Source organism: Heliangelus exortis, chromosome 2, assembly GCF_036169615.1.
Source record: "Heliangelus exortis chromosome 2, bHelExo1.hap1, whole genome shotgun sequence".
NCBI classification, from domain to species: Eukaryota; Metazoa; Chordata; class Aves; order Apodiformes; family Trochilidae; genus Heliangelus; species Heliangelus exortis.
Window position 1 is genome coordinate 49,735,923 of NC_092423.1, and position 19,424 is coordinate 49,755,346.

General features: G+C 39.8%; 1 protein-coding gene across 4 annotated transcripts in view; it reads right to left on the reverse strand.

The window, feature by feature from the left end:
* The window catches only part of BMPER (BMP binding endothelial regulator), a 146,610-nt gene that overhangs the window by 46,215 nt on the left and 80,971 nt on the right, over positions 1 to 19,424 (reverse strand). For 3 of the 4 annotated variants that reach the window (XM_071736066.1, XM_071736070.1, XM_071736068.1), the window contains 3 exons: positions 19,063 to 19,167; positions 13,594 to 13,639; positions 4,485 to 4,814 (listed from right to left, as the gene is read on the reverse strand). In XM_071736066.1, the coding sequence (XP_071592167.1) occupies positions 4,485 to 4,814; positions 13,594 to 13,639; positions 19,063 to 19,167 (481 nt within the window). The remainder of the gene's footprint in view (positions 1 to 4,484; positions 4,815 to 13,593; positions 13,640 to 19,062; positions 19,168 to 19,424) is intronic. The other variant, XM_071736067.1, reaches the window with a different exon arrangement.

Genomic DNA, 19,424 nt, shown 5'->3' on the forward strand with positions numbered 1-19,424 from the left:
CACAGAAATCTCCTTTTAAACAGGATAATCTAGATTTTACCATCTTGTCTCTGCCTGGCCAAGAGTACCAAGGAGCATCACTTCATGCAGCAGGAGCAGGGCTTTGCTCCAGCCTCCTACATTTGATGTGTGGGCTGGCTTAGTACCACCCTTTCCTCTTGTAAATCAGTGCTTGTCACTATGTGATCCAAATCCTGCCCTACCCTCATGTAAGTAATTAACATACCAGTGACTCAGTTCAAAGCTGGAACCCTTCTTTTAGCAACACATCCCATTGTCTCCTATGACAATCCCTACCCACACTGCAGAGAAACAGGGTGAGGCTCAACCAGCAATTACAGCTATGGAAGGGGTGCTTTGCCTTTGGTTCATGCTGTCCTGGATTACACTATGACTCCAAGAGTTTGAGGAACACTTTACCCAACAAGGTTGCACAGATAATTCTGCATCGTCAGTCAACTACAGTCGGCTGCATCATGTTTTCTTATCACTAAAGGTTAGCAATAATAGCACAAATCTGTCCTGAGCTGAGTGTGCCTGAAAGCAGTTTCAAATTACCTAATAAATCCAGCATGGACAGGCCCACTGTGTCCTCCTCCAAAGGCACTTAACACCCAGCCAACTGAGAAATTGTGCAAGACTACAGTTGTTAACGAGGCCAGCACAGTGGCAAGGGGGAAAGCTGCCTTTTAAGCTGCTTCATACATTATCATTGCTGAACAAATTTGAATTCCAGCTGTCTCTGCTTCTGACAACGCTGAACAAAACACAGCTTGACTTGCAGACACCAGATTACCAGATACTGACATGCTAGCATTTAGAAAAACTTCACCATTAACTTATAAACTAAGTTTTCTTTGGACTTGAGAATCGTATAAACTTTCTCAAAGCTTGAAGCATCAAGACCCAAATTCTCAGACAATTCTCTTCAGAAAATAATTCCAGTTTTTAAGGCAGAGTTCAGCTTCTTTCCAAAATGATCTGTCTCAGAAGCTGCTGACTTTTAGCAGCAGTCACAAAAGACTGGCTAATGATTGGATCTTAATTTTCCTTTTACAACATTTTTCCTCAGGTCATGGCTAACTGACAGTGAAACCACTCATGTTCATTGCAAAAGGTTAACTCTGACATTATCCTAAATTCCTGTGTGTACTTTGTGAGAGTTAAATTAATCTAATTGTTACGTGGTGCTCTTTGAACTCTAGATATGCAGGGAAAAAAAACATAAAAATAAAAATAAAAAATAACATAAAATTAAGACTTCTAATCTCAGCTTATAAAAATGCACATTTAAAATTTCCTGCTTTCATTACTGGATTTGATTCAAGAGACTCACAGTTTAACTACCACAAAAGGATGTACTTTCTTCTAACTGGGTATTGTTTAATTACACTATATTCTGCTGTAGTTGCCCAGCTGGAGGGGTAATTTCTAGCTTTGATGAATAGCCTAAAGGTTTATGTCCATAACGGGTTTTGGGGTAACGAGGAAGGGTATTTACTCCTTCATGAATGATAATTTTGTTGGAGCCTGATCGTGCTGTGCAGTGTGTGCCTTTTTTGTTTGTTCACAAGCAGAAAATTCAATTGGTTGCTGCAACAAGAAACAAGAGCTGTGACAGAAGGGATTATGCTACGGGGCGATGTTTGAAATGGTTTCCTTGGCAGACAGAAATTGTTTGGAAGAGTTTCTTGGTGCCTAAGCCCCCCTTTCCTTCCCTCCTCAAAATGGATGAGTTTCCCATTCTCTTGGAAAAGGATCAGAATCTAAGAGATGCGAAGCCAAAGGGTGTTGCGTCTGTCCCTTCTGGGGATGTGCAGAGAAGGAATATTCTCTGAGCTACTTTTTAGGGTTTTACATTTTGCCCCTTTCTTTAATGGGTGCTTAACCAACTTGATTTCTTAACTTGGCACACTATCTGCTTTACTGCATTTAAAAAAAGTCCTTCTGGATTCAACCACATCACACAACAAGTTCCCCTTGCTAGGAACTCTCATCAATTGTTCTGCATGATTTTTTGTGGGAAAGGCATCCTAAAAGATTTAGTGCCAAAGTGGTACAGAAAACCTCAGCAAAGCAGTTTCATGCAGAATATCAGCACAGAAGCAACACTAAAAACTGCTCCTGCACTAGAGAGACAGAGAAGTTACATCAGCCCTGCTCTCTCATGTTTTTAACACAGGAATTTTTGACAAGGGACTCAACACGATCCCAACCACACCCATGAAAAAGTACCTGCAAGCGCAAGGTGCCAGAATTGCTGCTGCATGGCAGCCAGGGCTACAGCTGGTGAGGAATTTAGCAACAAAACAGGTTTTCTCTGGAAAATGCCAATTCATCAGAACTGAAATGCTTCAGGGAGACACAGCGGATTCAATGAACTTCCAACACAGCACAGGCAAGGCTCCAAGCTGATTTCCTGCCAGCTCGCCTGGTGGGCTGCCTGGAAACCTGGACTCTTAGGGTATGCAGCTCCAGGACATCCCTGCCATGCAGATTGCCCCATAGCCAGGGGCCACAAGGCTTCCTGAATCTTTGGGCTCCCCAGTTTTGTTCAGGGCCCAGCTCCCAGCTCTGCTAAAGGAAAACAAAAAGCCATGGGAATGCTGGCTGAGCTGTAAGCACCAGATCCTGCACTTCTCAGCCCAGTTTTACTTTGAATTTTGCTTCTAGTTCAGTGGATTTGCTTATTTTTCATTACTTCCTCCCTCCCCCTCTTTTTTCAACCTACACTGGGAAAGCATATATTTTTTAAAAAATTCATACTTCATTCTGAAACAGAGAAAATTCTCCAGGTTTTTTCCCTCAGCACTTGGAATTTCCTGTGGAACAAAAAAGTTTGTCTTTAAACCAGTTCTACTCAGCACATTCCTCCTCTCTGCAGCCTCTTTGCTGCTTGTCCTCTCCCAGCAAAATGGAGCCATGCTGTTCTGCTGCTTTCCAGGCCTTACATGCTGAGGAAAAGAGGACTTGGCCCATTGTGCTGCATTCAGCCAGAGAAACCTGATCCTCCTCTGCTAATGGGAGGAATTATTCAGACTATAATTTGCAGTGATTATACACTGTTTGGTATGTTGTCATATGCCATGTTTGCACTCCCTCTGCCAACACATAGACAAGGATGTGTGTAGTCATTTTTTGGGCTTGCACCAGAGACAAATGGAATAGCAGCAGGATTAGCTGTCATTCATCTCGATTGAAAACCTCTCCTAGCCTGTGGTTGGCTAATGAAATCCATATCACCAGTATTCATAGTGTTCAGCTGGCTGCAAAGAGAAACCCTCAAGATGCTTTTAATTAGAAGTTGCGAATAATGGTCAACTTGTGTGCATTTTATAAACAGCCACAAAAATCTGAAGTGCCACTTTGAGGAATGAGCCCGGAGCTGGGACCCACATGATGCAGTCTTACATTTCCAGGGGCTATGTGAACAGGTGTCTAAGTTCTCAGCTTAACAGAGGATACTAGTGTCCCACTTGAAAAAAAATTATGCTAGATAATGAGTATGACTGTGCGTCACGCCTGTGACCATATCACTCCACAAGAAAGATTGGTTTCACTGCTTTCACATAGGATTTAATTGAATTAACAGTAAATATCATTCTCACTGAAACAGTCCTTCACTGTGTAAGTGAAATCTCTCAGGACTGCAGTAGTACCTTACACATGCTAATGAGAAGGCTTTAAACTTCCCCTCAATATTTATCTGTGCAAGGATGCTACAGTTTCAGAACACTTTATCAAAACAAATGTAATTTCTCTGGCTCACCACTTTGACAATGTATTTTCTAGGACTCAAAAGACCTGAGAGTCTATCTCCCATGAGAGTCTGTCTCTCTTGTTTCTACAAATAAGGGACCAGATTCTCTGAAGTTTCTGACTTTCCTTTGCTTCTGGTGCTGTGGACTCTCTTCCTCACAGACAAACTCTTACTAGATCACAAAACAAGCCCAAGAAGATGGCACTGAACAGCAAATTAAGCCTTGGTGCGTATTGTTGGGTAGCCCCAATTAAATGTTTCCCTAATTTGACAACTTAAACTCATTGAAACCATTAGTTACTTTGATTTTATGTAATTGCTGACCGAGACTGTCAGGTATGTTGCTGTACCTGGGAAAAAACCTGAACGTTATGTTTAAGAATGAAACTTCTCTCTGTTCTTATCTGTAAGACTCTGCATAAGCCACTCAAGTTGCTTGAAGTGAAAATCATGGCACATTCTTCTAGGCAGGCAATAAGTTGACAGCTGCAGAATGAAATACAGTTTAGCAAACGCTCTGCAGACTACAGTCTCATAGCTGGGATCTCTCTCTGTTTGCGGACTGCAGGGCTTTTGAAAGCACTTTGCATTCCTCAGATCTCTAAAGAGTTATAACTACACTTATAGCTGCTATCATGCTTTGTTACTGACTGCTGTTCATGTTGCACTTGAGAAGACGCACATACAGGCAGAAGACACACACACACACACACACTTGCCCTACCTGCTTTGGTTGTCACTTTCAGCAAATAACCATCCAAATCGATCTGAAATTGCGGTGTCTCGCAAGGTAGTGAGATGCGGGTCCCGTTCCACTTCACTGTGAGGTGCTGCTGGAGGCTGATAGTGCTTCTGCCCAACACAAGGTCCACTGACTTTGTCCAGGAGAAAGAACGGGTCCGACGGGCATCGTTTTTTACCAGCACCTGGAAGGGCGAGGCAGAGGAGGAGCAGTCTTTCGTCAAAACGTACTGACATGTTCCCTGAAAGTTAAATGTCCGTCCATCAAAAGTGTTGTAGTGAGGGTCTCCAAATACAGTGCAAACTCCAGGCTCTGCAGGTGAGTGAGAAACAAAAGCACCATATCAGGATGAATCAAAGTTTGAAAAAAGCAGTTGATAAGAACTTAGAGAACACCGCTCTCACCAAATTTGCCTGACACCCACTAGGAGCCTATATTGAGAAAAAGGAGCTTCATGGCTTTAGTAGACATCTTCCCCAAAATAGATGGAAACTAAAAGCCAATCAATCCTTGGGGCAGCATAGGAAAGCTAACCTGTAGCTAAGAACCAACGACACATTTTTCAACCTATGTAATGGTCTCTTACACATAATGTACTGCTTGAACTGTTCAGGTTATTACAATGCCTGTGAAATTGTTCAAATAATAACATCTCCAGAAAATACAAGAAACCTTCTTCATATTTACAAACACAAAATGTCAAGTCTAAGCAATTTATTCTGTTGTCCTCCTGCTGATAGAGAGAAACAGGCATGACCAGAAACTCTTTATTATCATGAGTTTTAGATAACTCGTTTAATAGAATTACACTCTGGAATAGTGTCAGCTCTGGGAGCACAAACAAGTATCTAAGACTACAGACATTTCTCTTAGATGGTTGAATTCCCTTAGGATGAACTCCCAACCATAACTGTGTTGGGGGAGCAAAACCTAACCCACTAGCAGAAGCAGTATTCAAAACTTCATATGTATATTTGAGGCTAATTTTAATACCCTCATTTAGGCAGGGGTGATCCTTTGCAATTAAAATCCATTAGAGTATTTTAGCAGGACCTTATCCTGTCCATATTTTACACAGACACACTTATAAATATTGTACATGCATAAAGTAGATATATTTATTTTTCTCCCAAACTATCTGTCGAGCCATATAACATATCTTGTCTATATACAACTGGCTCATAGTAGTTATTGTTTTCACCCTACCAACTAAAAGCCAGTGGTGCCTGACTAGTATGATGCAATGACTGTCTCAGGGCATGGTATTACTACCAATCATTTGCATCATTCCAAAGGGAGGGATTTCTCATTGAACTTTGCAGCCGTATGCTGATGGGAGAAGCCACAGCTCAAAGTCAGAACGTTTTCACACTCATGTCAATGACACTGAGTTACCCTACAGTTACCCAGCAATTAATTGAGTTGCCTCTACAATCAAAGAGAGCAGCAAATTTATTGGCATTGCAGCCTTCTGGTATAACAATAGGTCCTAACCACATCTCATTGCTGCTCTTCCTGGAAGAAGGAGTCTCAAGGCAGAGAAATGCATGCTGCTACTGCCAGCTGGATACCCATGGGCTGAGGCTGCTTTTGAAAAATTATGCCTGTTTTAGGGGGAGGGCTTGGTGCTCTAACAATATTTGACTCAGTAATCAGAGAGCTGTGAACAGCATGAACCAAAAAAACAAAAAAACCACAAAAAAACGAAAACCAAAAAACCCAAAATCCAAGGAAGGAGGGGAGAGTAACAGGGAATAGAATACAGTCACTGAAAAAAAAAATCTCAAATTAACAATGGCTTGCCCAAACAAGCAGCTATAAAAAGGCAAATTCAAACCTACAAAAAAGAGACATGGATTTAATGGAGACGAGGCAGGGAATTCCTTCGGTGGAGCACAATGCAGCTCTGATTATGTAATACACCTTTTTCAGCAGAGTTTGTCAGCCTAAGCAGACTTATGCTAAGCTAAAGCTATAATATTTCTGGTGTTTTTCTAGCTGTGGTTAAAGAGCATCCAAGGATACCTACACGGAGACACAGAAAGTGGTGCTGAAGGAGACATTACCTTTTTCTTTTCCAGCTGCAATGCAGAGTTACCTGTACCTAAGTTATACCTGACAGGTATTTATCTAACCTGCTCCTACTGAGCAGCAATAACAGCAACTGCACAGCTGCCTCCACCAATTTGTGGCAGCACTCAGCTGTCCTTGCTGCTAGTAAAGTCTTCCTAAAGTCTAGCTCAGTCTCCCTCACTGCATAGTGCAGTCCATCACAGAGCTGGTGCCTGAGAGACTAGCACTTCACTCCTAACTTGCCACATGCAAGCTTCTTTAACTAAAGCTTGGCATCACCATTACCCTTCTTTAATATGTCTGGCAACTAGGGACCAGAAGTTTTGATTTCTCAAGGACGTCATGTTGACGGCTCCTTCAGAAGTCAAAATGAGCCACAGTTGATCAACACTTCTGGAAATCAGACTTTAAGCAGAGCCTAAAAACCAAGACATTTAGATAAGAGAGTGCTTTTAAAAAATTACATACACTTCTGTGAGCCTCATTTTCCTCATTAATACAAAGGAGTATATCAATATCTGTCTTCTAAAGTCCATAAAAAGATGAATTGATTCTCCATAAATTGGCAGGAACCATATGGATTTTAATCACCAAAGTCATTTTTACCAATGGAAAAAAAACCCTGTAGATTTTATATGGAGACTATCTGACTTCACCATTACTAAACCATACTAACAAGCTTCTTATTTCCCAATGTACTAATGTAATTATCTACATGATAAATATTAAGGTACATTTTATTACCTTCTTAGATTCTATTTAACTTTTTCAAGCTTTTATTTTTCTTCAAACATACTGACAGCTTTTATGAAAACAAGAAAGCTATCAACAAAAATATCAGTCCAAACATGAGCGGAGATTTCAGAGAAGAGTACTGGTTTATGTCTACATTTCTAGAAGCCAAGACTGTGGAGATGTTATACATGTTACTACCTAACACATCAGGAGTGGGAGACTGGTTCTTCACCTAAGCAAATAGCTAAGAGGCAAGACATGAGAGAAACAAACGTAATAGAGGGATGTGCAAGTAAAATTGATAGTGCCAATGGGATCCAAAGGCAACATTTATTTTTAATTTCTAATGTGTTATGTGTTTCTAATGTGTTGTTTTATGTTATGTTACATCGTGTCACATCATATGTCAACTTGATGCAGTGCAGTTAAAATAAAAAGAATGTATTTTGGACTGGATAGCTGAATGTCTGATCCAAATTTCGCTGTTTTCTTTAATAACCAAGGAAATGGGGGAGGGAAAATCTACCTAAAAACAGCCTGAATAATTGATTCTCTGATATCACTGTGTAAAACATTCTTGAAAGGCTTGCTAAAATTGTGGGTTTAAAAAAAAAATATCTACACCTTGCAAGACTGTGTGTGAAAGCTGGCACTGCCACTAAGAAAAATGGGTTGGCCTAGAAATAAACCTTAAAAACCAAGCGTAACAAGAGTGCAAAAGATGGGCAACATGAAAAAGAGTTCCTGCCACTTTTATGTTTTGGTTTGTTGTTTATTTCCTATCGAGAGACTTTCAATCACCATGTTTTATGGTTTTCTTCTTTTATTTTTTCCAGTCTTTCTGTTCAGCTACTTTTGAAATCTATTGGAAGCACAGGTTCTCTGGTTATGATCACATGTGACTTGCTCTTCTGTTGAGACATAACAGATGGAGAGGTGTTGTTGCATCACCAAAGCTACATTCCCCAACCCTGGAGTATGAATTTTGCTAATCTGTGTGCACAAGGTGAAGATTCTTCCCTTTTTTTCCTACAGTGAATTGCTCCTGGCTAATTGTGGATACTCCTTGTCTTGATCAGCTTTCTAGGGTAGAGCTGGAAAAGGGTAACTATATATACTACTTTTCCCTAAGACTCCACCAGCCTCCAACTATTTTCAGCCTAAGGACTTTCTGAGCTGGACATGGTTTCTCTTTATTTAGTAACCTGCAATAGACTTCTTTTCTGTGAATATTTCCTGTCTCCCCTTCAACCCAAAACGTTTTTAGCATCTACAACATCGTTGCACCAAGTGCATAAAAAAACACTGCCTCTTGCTTATTTTGAACCAGTCATGATCCTGGATGTCTCCTTTGCTCATCTCCACGTGCTTATGAAGGCAAATACACTTATTCCCTCTCTTCCCTCTCTGTCCGTGAGAAACAGAGATTTTTCAAAGGAGAGCCCCAGAGCTACATTCAGGAGGCTATATTTTTCAAAAGAGCCTTAGGCACTCAGTTCTCATCAAACATTATTGGGAGCTGGCTGCAAACAACTCTAAACCTCTTTTGGAAATCCTGCATTTAGGCTCCCAAATCAATACTCAAGACTTCTGCCTTTTGAAAAAGCTTCTGTGAGCTCAGCATTTTTCACTTTTTTTTTTTTTGTTTTTTTTTTTTGTTTGTTTTTAAGCAACTAAATATGGATTTCACATTTTTACATTTGACAACTATAAACTACATCTGTGATTCGTGAAGTTTACTCAGCTCCCACCTAAGACTCTACAGCTTTCTTGCAAACTAATAATAATAGTAATCAGGTGCTAAAGTGAATACTACAGAACTCCTGGCACGCTTTCCTTGCATTTCTAAATCATAAGACCAAATAAAATGAAATAGTAACTTTCATTAGAAAAGGTAAGGGGGAAAGTAACATGTGGACAAGAAGCACCATTTTTAGAAACACATTTTCGTAAAACAAAACAAAACATAAACAAAACCAGAAAGAAGTTGTAATAGCAGTAGTAAGGAAAAGAAATATTTTAACATTCCCCAATTTTTAACACACTCTTATAAGTTAAAAAAAAAAAAAAGCTTATGAAATCAAGCATAAATTCTGAAAGACAATGCATTTCTAGTATGTAGTATGGTGAGTAAAAGTATGAACCACTCATTGAAATAAGTGGTTGCCAAAAACCACTGCCTTTCCCTCCAATGCCCCCACACCCCAGACAGTATTTAGCTTTTCTAGAAAGGTGATATATTTATATATACTGCTTGGTGGAGGCCAGACAGTCAGCACACACATCCTGACCAACCAGAGAACATGAGCATAGTGGCTGAACAATTAGCACACTTGTAGCTCCAGAGCATCCACAGGATATATTGTCTCTAGCTGGGTTTATTATTTGTTGGGATATAAAGGAAATGGGACACAAATCCATAGGAAACCAGGCTCTGTTAGCTCTGGTGCTCATGGAATAGCTTGTTTTATTTTTTCAGGAGATCAGAGAATTCAACTGAAGTCCAGGATGTCCAGATGTCTGGTCACACTCTTCTGGGCTTGTAGCTAGTTAAGAGTGGCCAAGAAAAATATACTTAAAATTATAACTAAAATTGGTTTGGACACTTTCTAAGTAAGGAGAGGGAGGAAAAAATACAAGTTTACTAGTCAAGGGTGTTCTGGTTGCACATCTATAATTCAAAAATATCTCAGCTTTTAAAAAATATAATGAAACTTTGAATGCAATTAGTCCATATGCTGAATTAAGCCCTAAATCAAACAGAACACATTATTAATTTTTTTTAAAACTAGCTACAGAACACACATAATAGAATTTCATTAGCTTTTCTTTAAAAAATTCATAGCCATAGAGTACTTTCCTCATAACTGCTGCACGGTGCAGCTTGATATAATACACATTACAAGGTGTGGTGTCAAAAACTCCACAGAAGCCTTTATGGTCTATTTCATAAATAAAATAGCTATAGCAATTTGTCCAAGTACATATTTATACAGTAGACCATCATGGCTGCAATGGCTGAGGAGATAAATCATGAACAGCATTCCAGTATGAATAAACAATTGCAGTCTTTTTGTTGATGTATTTCTCCATGGCAAGGAAATAACACAAGAAACAGCAGCCGCAGGGGCCAATATGGTCCTTCAGTTCCACTCCCTGCTCTCCCAGCTACCTACAATGCATAATCCCACTTTTTTTTTCTTTTCTTTTTTTTTTTTTTTTTTTCTTTGAAGAGTCATCAGTGTTTTCGATATTCCTATAAAAGCAAATAAAAAGAACGCAGGACCAGCTGAAAGTATCAGTCTTTCTCTCCTAAGGCTGGGTCAAAATGGTCTTGAGTTTGGTTTAGCTCTGCTGGCCATTTTGTCAATTAAAAAAAGTTGCAGGATGATTTGTGATGAATGAAATTTTCTGCCCCAAAGAAGGCCTTTACAGAAAAAATTAATCATATGTACTGCTAGACCTAGATGTCTGCAGTCCACTTATAAAGCCTCACAATGACTTGCATAAGGCTCTCTTAATATTATGAATCATGGTTAAAATATATCTATGGCTGCAGTAGGAAGGTTTCATAGGTCTGCTATAATTTCAGCAAATTCTTTGTCAAGAACAAAGATTTAACATCCACTACAAATTCCCATCTTTGTCTGGAGCTGAGAGCAGTCTGTTAATGTTATTTGAACTCAGGTTTAGTGTTTTTTTTTTTAATATGAAAATGACCTTGGTCTAACATAGGATTACTAATTTATGGAATTGACGTCAGTGGTGATTTTTCTAAATCAAGCCCAAAAGAGTACATTTCATTACATTTTTACAGCAGCATAAACTAAACTGTTGAATTTTCCACTGGTATGACCACTGTGTTTAATTAGTGATAACTGCAAGCCAGCCATAGAGCTTAAACAGCAACATGCCAAAACTAACCATAGTTAACTTCAGCAACAGTAGACAAAAGAGACTCTCCAGCCCTTTAGGAGACAAGGTACTTTTTCTCTCTGCAACAAATTGCTTTGAAAATAATCCTGTGATTATTATTTTTTAGTTTAAAGTGTATCCTTTAACAACGTGACTGTTTTTGACCCACTTCATAGAAATTGGCTGCATTTAAACTGTACTCAAAGCTCTCCTGTGTACAGTATGTTCTTGTACCTCCTATGTTGTTTTTACTTTGGAAAATTAATATCTGCTAGACCGCCAGAAACGTCTGGTGTGTTAATATGTGGAGAGAGGATTAACATGAGTGGGTGGGTGAGGGAAAAGGCTGTGCATGTACATCTTATCTCATCATAAACTGGCTCGATTAGTAAAGCTTCTAACTACTATCTGAGATGGTGATCATCACTGAAATCCTTATGCCTTTTGCCTGTCTTGTGTCATGATGAAATTTACAGCACTTCTGGCACAGAGGTGGAATTAGCTCTTTGCAAATGGCAACTGTTAAAATGCTAACATTAAAACAGTCAGCGGCAGCCACCACTGCTGTATGATAGGGGTATTTACACCCTTTGATTGCACTACCTGATAGAAGCTGGGAACAGCCTTTTAATCATAAAAGGTTGCAATCAGCTCAACATCAGCTCTCCAAATAGTAAATGTGTCCATAGTGAAGCACCTCTCCAGGAAAAAAAACCCTGTTTCATGTGCAACAGAGGATCACTGAGGGACAGTGCAATGAGCCACCCAGCCTTAATTACAGCCAGTGCAGTGCAGAAAGGACCCATAAGAAGAGGGTGTATATCCTGAGGGCTTCAGGAAGAGCTAAGAGCATTCTGCCTGTACATAGGTTACTGGGAACATGGAGAGAAGCTTTTTACAAAGCTGCATGGAAGGAGAACAAGGAACAATGGTCTGCCCTAAATTTCATGTCTTACAGCCATAATCATTCCCTTCTTAGATCATAAAATTCTGACTTTTTAGGTAACCTGATTCCTAGATGAGTTATTTTTACTGTGAAGAAAACCATTTTTTGCCTCCTTCTCCCATGAAACAATTATAACAAGTTATCATCCTCTGGCAACATTTCTGAAAGAGTCACTGTACTGTCTTCTTTTTAACTCTTTACAGTAGATGTTCCCTGGTCCTTTGAGGGAATGGCAGGCCCCATTATTTTCCTCCCCCACTCATGTTACAAAAGAACACATGAGAAAGGTTAAACAAGACAAACATAAGAACAGAGGCAAGATAGAGACTGATAAATTCATGGCACTAACTACATGTCTTGTTCTAGCAGACATTTATGCAAATTTCTTCTCCACTGAATACGAGCTAACATGAAATGAACTGCTTGCTGGTCAGTTGAATCTTCTTTCAGTTCTTCCTCTGCTCAGTATTATTTCAAGTGTTTCTGGGATTGCCACTTGTATTTAATTTCATTTTGATACTGAAGTCATGCAAACTAGATTTTTTTTTAATCACATATTTGTATTTAAAAATAATTGAGCTGCACGGTGGAAAATTAGGTCTTTAGCATATGGAATTAATGCAATCCAAAAGCACCCAGGACTGTATTGATCAGCACAACCAATTTTATTTTAGACAAAAGAATAGGAAACACTCTCCTTAAAAAAAACTCTTGCTTCTTTCAGAAACCTTCCTATAAATCACAAAACCTAATTCAAGCAGTCTGCCCCTATTTGGTAAAATACTTAAAAATGTCCTTAGGGAAATATGCAATTGCATCCTGTTAACTTCAGTGAAGACAGGTTAAATATGACAAGCTTAAAGATAACTTTGTCTAAGTGCTTTGCTGACTAGGAGAGAACACAAGTGGTATCCTAAGATGATTGTTCCTGAAGTGAAGAGTAAAGAGATAAAAAGGTGGTGGTTGAACTATACATCATACATCCAGAATAGCTTGCTATTGTACTTAAGACTGTTGCCCCAGACTGAGTCTCAGATTTCTGCACACCTTCTTTTAACTGTCCCAAATCATCTGCAAAGGTGTTGGATTATATATACACATAGCCAAGCTGATATTTACAGGTATAAAAGGTCCTAAAAGTTAAAACTCTCTTCATTTGCTTATTTAATTACCTACAAATTTCACACGCCAACTAAATCTTCAAAAAGTAGCACCCCAGATTCGACAGAATAGTGTCATTAAAAAGATAGGCATTTTATTTTAAATTTACAGATTTATAGCAGGCAATATCTGTGGTCAGCAATAATCACCTGCACATTAGCCACCTCTAAAAAGAAGGTAGACAAGAAAACATACTTCTACTATATTTATTTTCTCTGAAAGAATCAAAAAGAATTTAAAGAATGTGAAGAAAGAACTTACTTTCAGTGCAAATAGGACAGCATCCTTTTCTGTTCAGGATTTTACCCTAATTGGGAGAAAGACAGGCTGATTTAATGACAGAGTTTTTGGAGCAATGACTATGTTATGTTGTAAGGCTGAATAAACCTTTGAAAATAGTTTAAGTTTTCCTTGAACTCAATGCCCTGGTTACAGCTTCAAATATCAGGTGCTAAAAACAGACAGAACTATTCAAAGAGCTTCCTGGCAGGCTTATAAGAAATGGAATACTAAAAGGCTTCTCTGTTACCACTTTTCTCTTTAGAGAGAGTGTGAGAGAATTTTGGACTCATGTATTTATGGATATGTAAAGCAGACTGGTCTTCAGGTTAACAAGATTGCTACTTTTTCCCCCACTCCCAATATATATATGTTTCCAATGCACACTCTTCCAGTTACTACATAGAGGCAATATGCTCCACCCTCCCACTCCCCCCGAAATAATTCATTTTTCCTACAAAAATGAAGGAAGGAAGGAGGCACTGGTAGACATCTAGTTTGGCAGATGTATTTCATGGACAAATCTTGTGGTATCTCTCACCAAATCATATTGCCAAGTATAGACCAGTCTCCCCAGGGAAGTAAATGGGCGTTCATCCAAGGACATGCAAAGTCTAAAAGCAAATAATTTGGTCTAATCATAGTAATATGGACAAAAGATCTGAGTCTTTTTTTACCACTCTGCCCAGATCAATTTAAATTTATGATTGAGAAGGCTGGCTTGAAGAAGGAGGCATCCCTCTGTGTACATACATTCATGCCTCCTTTTCAGTCCTCATCGAATTAAAAGATGTTCTATCTGACTTTACTTAAATACCCTGAAGCTAAACCGTCAAGCTAGAGAATAAGCCTGGAAAATTTCAGACTGAATGATGTGTTTTTCCAAGCAAAAACTGGCTTGGGTTATAACAGAACTTACGGTGATATTGGAGCTCACCCTCATTCCCATACAGGGAAGAAATGGGCATATGGAGCTGTGCTGCTCCCCAAAACCAACCCTTTGCTCCAGCGGTAGCTGCACACAGATAAATTCCCTTTTGTGGGACCACTGGTCCTGTTCCCCACCAAGCAGGTCAACAAGAGGTGACCAGAAAGAGCAAGCAAAGAGAGCAGTACTATTCTGCCCACTCAACATACACAGCAGTGCAGAAAAGCTTGGGAAAACAGACAAAAAAAAGGTGGCAGCTCTAAGCAGAGAGCAGGGAAATGGGCAAAGGCTGCAATCCCTCCTGCTGTCTGCCTTGCTTTCTGCCTACAGCACTGCCAAGCTTTGACAACATTCACGGAGACAAATGAATTCCAACTACCTGGCAGCAGGCTGGAGGGAAGGGGGCTCTGTCCTGCTGGTGCTTGATGTACTCAGTTGGCATGAAAGAGAGCCTGGGGATGGTGCACCAGGGCTCATCATTCACAGGGCATAAAGGTTCAGTCTAAGCTTGTCTTTGAATGTGCAACTGTGTGTGAATAGATTTTAGACACATCTGGACTTGAGAAAGGGGACGGGTCAGGGTTTCATGAGTAGTGTGGGCAGTGCTTAGATGTTGTGTGAACATCAGGCCCCAGAGCAAAGAGACTAGAAGAGGACCACAGTGCAACAGGGAGGACTCTCAAGAACCTGACAGGACGAAAACCCTTAAAGAAGGAACTGTTAAAGTTGCACAAAAACAGGGAGCTGGGCAACACTCATGTTTATGAACAGAAGATGTGCAGCTGAATGCCACACACTGCACTGCACAGCCTTACCCCTCCATTTCAATAAAAGAGTTGAAATCATCAGCCAAGCTGGAAGTGGCAAGAATTCAAGTGAAATTGGAATCTCCAAGGCAGCCTGCTGAGGCTGGTTACTTGAGCCACCATGTTGGCCCGAGATTCTGTTTTTGTCTTGTAGAATAAGGAAACCCATTATTGCTAACATATGCTGCAAGACTTCGTTAGCATTGAGGGTTCCCTCAGGAGTGGGCTAAGTGATGTGATCCCATTTTTCCCTATGAATATTTATAAGCAGACCACATTTGAGTCTATTTATTTTCTGGGATTTTTCTTCTTTTTTATGAGGTTTTCAATTTTATGTCTGAGGTTTTTATTTTCTATTTTTTTAAGGCAAGACTAATTGCAGGGGGGAGGGAGTTGTTTGGTTGTGCAATAGCAACAGCTGTTGTTTTTTTGTGTCTCATTTGGCACTAGAGTAAAAACAGCAACTTTTTGTTTGTAATAATAACAGATGTGTGTAACATTAAATGCAGTCTGTGCTAGAGATGGGAGAACGTGTTCTGAATAAATTTTCAACTTATGTGAAGTTCACGGGTTCAAAATTTACCCACAGAATCGAACTCTGCAAATGTCTTCACGTGCTGTGAATTTAATTTGATTAATTTTTGCATGGTCTTGAAGCTCAGAAAGGCTGTATGCCATAAAATTCACCAGGGTCTCCTCTAGCAGTGCAAAAAGAAGGATGTCCATGACTGCTGACCATTGCTACAGGCTTACATTTTTAGTGGGGAATGCAAAGGTGCAAGGAGAGGAGGCGAGGTGGAAAATTATAAGGGTGAGTAATTGGAAAGAAAATGGCACAAAGCAAGAAAGGGGCTGAAGCGGGACTAGGGCAAGTGAATAGCAAATTAGGTAAGAAAAGGTCTAAAGGATCACTGGAACCCAGTTTTGCCAAGTGTTGAGATTACTCCCTTTCTATAAAGTATTTAAGCATGTGTTTAAGTTTAAGTACACATGGAGGGCCCACTAACCTCTGCAGGACTGAACACATGCTTAATAGCTCTGCTGGAGGGGAGCCAGCATGTACCGCACCTTGCGGGCTGGTGCTCCAGGTAACTGAGAACCTCCGTGGAGTCAGCAGCCAGAAAGTAAGAAACAGAAACCACAAGCCACAAGGCTCACTAGAAGCCCAAGGAAGACAGATTTGACTATAACTGTGACAGAAGGGATTGAATTTGTGAGATGTATTGCCTCCACTGCAGATCAAAAGACACTAAGAAAGACAATTCCTCTAATTACCGATACAGGATTAAATCCAGTTCTAAAAAGAAAAGAACAAAAGGAAGAGAAGAATGTTCCTGTCCCTATAAAGAAAATGAAAGAAATAGCAGAAACAGTCTTCAAAAATATAGCAGCCTGCCACCAACTCATGGAATAATACAAATGGTTGCACAGTATTGGAAATGTCTGCAAAATTACCACTTTGAAACCCATTCTTTCAAGAAATAATCTATGTTGATGAATTAAACAACATTCCATCATCCCAAAATAGCCAAAACATTATGCAAAGAGTATTAAGAGTGTATAGTAAAGTATTTAGGTCAAGGAATAATGCTGTAGGTTTCTTGTGACTCTTCAATCCTTTCATTCTCAGTTATGTATATCATAACATAGTTTTAATGAGATGACTTTGTGTAGCCTAACTCCCTAAGGGATGCTAAACAGCATTTTATTCCACAGCAGTCTTCAATATTCAGTAGAGACTGCTTACTGCCAGAAATATTGAGAAGACATGAAAAGAGTTCACATCCCTACAGTCTGCAGAGACAGCAGCATAACTCTATGCATGATATTTTTAGTATCAGAATCACTAATACATCTTTATTTTTATAAATGTGGTGTCTTTAATTAATGTTTATAGATCTGTGACAGAGTATCTCATCCAAGAGCGTGGAGCCCAGATGAAAAGTAAAAGATTTAAATCCATTAGCATGCATTACTTGCTTTAAAATTACTTAGTACCCACTTGGAGAAGGAAAATAAATCTCACTCTAGTGCTTACATTCTTTGCCCTACTTGTCATTCCAATTTAGTCTGGAAGAGCAGAAATGTAAGGTGTACCTGTGGAGGGGGGTGTGCAGCTTGCTGTAGACTCCATTTTAAGGTGAGGAAGAGGCTGACTGGCTAGATACTGGAGACAGTGGTGCTGCAGGGTAACAAAGCTGGGCTTTTCAGTCCTGAGGAACTGGGCCTTGTCTGAGGACTCAGCTCAGAGGCCTAGGGCAGCTTAGGACTTCATGTTAACCTTGGAGCAGATTGTGTAGCAGTGCTGAATGAGCACTGTCAGTCAGTCATGCTGCTGCAGGACTGCGAATGGTGAGTTTGTACCCACTGCTGTTTTCATTTTAGAAGCCACTTCAACTCATTATCTCAGTGCTCAAATTTACATATGGGTATTGCTGAAGTTGTGTGTTTCACTTAATATCTATATGAAGCCATATATAGTTATTCGATCTCAAAAGCATCTTAAATGTTTGAAATGCATCAGCAGAGGGAAGATATAAATGAGATGCAGTGTGTGCCTGGTCCTTGGCAAACAAAATATTTGAAGACCTGAAGGGTCCAAGCTCTCACCTCCTGCTTATGTTCTGAATGGTGTGAAGGCAGCAAACCTGGTTGCCCCAAGTCAGATCAGGTTCTCAGAAGAGCAGCTCCAGTTGTTTGCATTTCCTAAGATGTATGCAGCATCTCATGTGAAGCCCACAAACAGAAGAACTGTTCTCTTCAGTGAGTGCCAGAGTGACAGGAAAAGGATGTCCCCTCTCCTAAGAATGCAAACATTGCTCTTGCAGCCCACTGTCAGAGCAGAACTGGGAGCGCCAAGGTACAGACTCTCTATTCTACCACCCCTTCTGGCTGTCAAAAGTTCACACATAAAATTTTACAAACTAGAGTTTGTCATTTAAAATTTTCTTGCTAGGTGTCTGTGACTCATATTTTCCTCACTGGCTTCCAGGATGGAGAAGGAAACACTGAGAAGGTGTAACGCTAACGACTTGGCTCTCTTCTGAGGTTCTGTTCAAAGATCTGCCCTTACACGAGGTGTTATTTAGAGCTCCCTCTTCTGAAAGCCTGAGCCATTAAAACAATGTCAATGACAGAAATCCAAGAAACAAAGGCTGACCCTCACTCAAGGTTTCAAGTAACACTAATTTTTGAAACAATTAGGTAAAGTTATAATTATAGCACTCTCTGGGTCCACTTCAGATTCTCAAATGAAAATTACTCAGGCTGCAATCTTGGAGAGAGCAGCATGGCTAGGCTGTAATAATTTACTTTGTCTAATTTACATTTTCAGCCAAATATTAAGACTCATGTGCACTGAAAAACACAAGTACAACAACCTTCTGTGGTTTGCCTTAACAAGGCATACTCTTGAAATATTAGCAGTCATCCTACCACTCTATAAAACTATTAAATATCTGTTCCAGTGCAGATACTCGGGACACAGAAAGTTGAAGCAAGGAGGAGAAAAGGAGCACAGTCTTCAAAGCAAGAAAACCTATATTCAGAGTAGCAGTAGCAGACTTGGAGAACACCAGCCTAAACTAATATGCCATAGGATCCCTTCTTTCCAATGTGCATACCCCAATGCCATGCACACACTCCCAAGAAACACTGAAAAAGATAATAGTAGGGGAAAAAAAAGAGAAGAAAGCTCTGTTCTTTTCAAAAACTCACATGAGGACAGCTGCTGACTGGAATGCACTGTTTCTTGCGACACTCTGTCTTGCCTTTCACACAAGCACAGATGGTGCAGTTCACAGAGGACCACATCTCTCCATCCTGCAAGAGGGAACATGATATAGTATCAGCTGGGGTGGCAACAGGAAGATATTTTAGCAATGTATCATTGCACAAGAAAGGATGACTTTCCCTGTTGGCATTGTGTCATTGTTTAGTCTAAAATACTTTAAGGTGATTGTCCGTGGCCAGTCAGATTAAAGACAAAGATCAAATTCAGCAGAGTTTTCTTCCCTTTAACCCTCTAGGTCAGAAATTAATTTTTCCAAGGCTAACCAAATCACATTTGCATTTTTCAT